The 1,976-nt window shown below is 42.9% G+C and overlaps 1 protein-coding gene across 1 annotated transcript; it reads left to right on the forward strand.

Moving 5' to 3' along the window:
- The first annotated feature begins 761 nt into the window (after nucleotides 1-761).
- On the forward strand, nucleotides 762-1,346 carry LOC118653549 (transmembrane protein 126A-like). Its single transcript, XM_036304203.1, has one exon. The coding sequence runs from the start codon at nucleotides 768-770 to the stop codon at nucleotides 1,344-1,346; it is 579 nt and encodes a 192-aa protein (XP_036160096.1). The 5' UTR covers nucleotides 762-767.
- Nucleotides 1,347-1,976: the final 630 nt, after the last annotated feature.

Here is a 1,976-nt window from a genome sequence, read left to right on the forward strand (position 1 = left end):
TCCTCAGCCACTGGCAGCTACCTTGACTATCTTCTCTGTGTCCACTAGGTGGCAGGCTTCCCCGGGGCAAGACGGAGTGGGGCTGGACTGCTCAATTCTTTTGGATCCTCCTTTCTCAGACTGAAGTAGCCAAGGAAAGGGGTTCAGGGGTGGGTGAGACTGAGGTAGAGAGCCAAATGGGGGATTCAGGGGTGGGGGAGGCTGAGGCTGCCGGCAGAGGAGACTCATTGAAGAAAAGAAAATAGAAAACTTTGTGGGTTTGGAGTGTTGGTAGGCATGCTCCCGGGAGCAGCTTTTCCAAGACGCAGGTGTTGGCAAGGAAGGCAGTTCAGGCTGCTGGGCCTGGGCCAGGCCTCCCCTTTCAGGGACCTGGGTGTTCACCTCTGTGTCACAGAGGTCAGCATGGCCTTAGGGACACCCACGCGGGGAGTGTGGCTGCAGCTTGGGGGACGTACTGGAGGAGGATGCCTGGCTCTGCTACTCCACTTGGGCCAGTCACTCCCCCAGCCTTGCCTCAGTATCCTCATCTGAGGGCTCCCAGTTTTTGAGAGGGGGAAGACTGGGCTGAGGGAACCCCCCTCCAGTGCATGAATTTAGTGCACCAGGCTTCTAGTTAAACCATAAAAAGAATGAAATATTGCTCTCCGAGTCATGTGCCAGCAAAGATGGCTATGCCAGCGCTAGCAAAGCACAGGTTGCAGTGAGCCTTAAGGCTGAGGAAGACCAGAGCAAGAACCTTCGGCTGGGAGGCAAGCATAAGGCTCAAGATGGAAAATCATGAATCAGATGATACTTTCAAGGAAGACCACATATTTGACATCATAAACAGAAAAATTAACCAACTTTCAGAAGCAGGAAGGAATCTACTTGAACATGGATCAATATACATTGGACTTAATGCTGCTGACTGTGGCCTAATAGCAAAGTCTTTTTTTGGCATCTTAAATGTGACACAGGCTCATATAGCTGCTGGTTTACCAATGGCAGAGATCCCATTTTTGACAGTAAATGTATCTTACAAAGGTTTTATAAGTTTACCATTGAATACAGGTGATTTGAACTGTGAAACCTGTACCATAACACCAGGTAGATTGGTTGGACTTGTTTTTGGTGGTCTGTACCCTCTTTTCTTGGCTATTCCTGTGAATGGTGGTCTGGCAGCCAGGTATGCCTCAGCCCTGCTACTAGAGAGGGGTAACATCTTAACCTACTGGGTCAGAATTTCTAAACCTATATTTAGAAAGATGTTATTTCCCATTTTGCTCCAGACTGGGTTTTCAGCATACCTTAGTTCTAGACAATATAAACTACTTGTAAAGGCTCTTCAGTTACATGAACTGGCCTAAAACTTCAGTGATTGTTAAGTAAATGTGTACACAAAAATAAGACTGTAAAAATAACGAAAGGAAAGAAAGAAAGAAAGAAAGAAAGAAAGAAAGAAAGAAAGAAAGAAAGAAAGAAAGAAAGAAAAAAGGAAGGAAGGAAGAAAAAGAAGAAAGATTAGACATGCCCTTCCCCTAGCATGTAGGTAATCCAATTCCCGCCAGCAGCCATCTTTAGGAATGTTAATTTGCATTTCTATGGCTACACCTTTTGCTAGCTGACCTTCCCAGAAAAGGTCAAGCAGCCAAAAGGTGGCTCCTTTGAAATCAGCTTTCCACCAGTAGTCATTTTGTAATACCTACAAGTTCGCTTCTCAGTTTCCCCGTGCAGAAAAAACATGTTTAAAGTTATTAGATTTTAATATTTATTCTTAAAAATATAAAAGTGTAGTTAATCAAAGAACTGCTAATATTTGACTTATAAGCTCTGAAAGTTTAAAGTGCAAATTGAATCAGGAGAAATTAAATATCTAATGTATAACTTGTTTTTGAAAAAAATAAAATGTGTTTTCTCTTAAATGATTAGGAATTCAAAATATGTTACTCATTGGTCTGATTTAAAAAAGAGGATTAATTTTATGATCTCAACTGAAA

The sequence above is a fragment of the Myotis myotis genome, unplaced genomic scaffold (genome assembly GCF_014108235.1).
Source record: "Myotis myotis isolate mMyoMyo1 unplaced genomic scaffold, mMyoMyo1.p scaffold_m19_p_4, whole genome shotgun sequence".
NCBI classification, from domain to species: Eukaryota; Metazoa; Chordata; class Mammalia; order Chiroptera; family Vespertilionidae; genus Myotis; species Myotis myotis.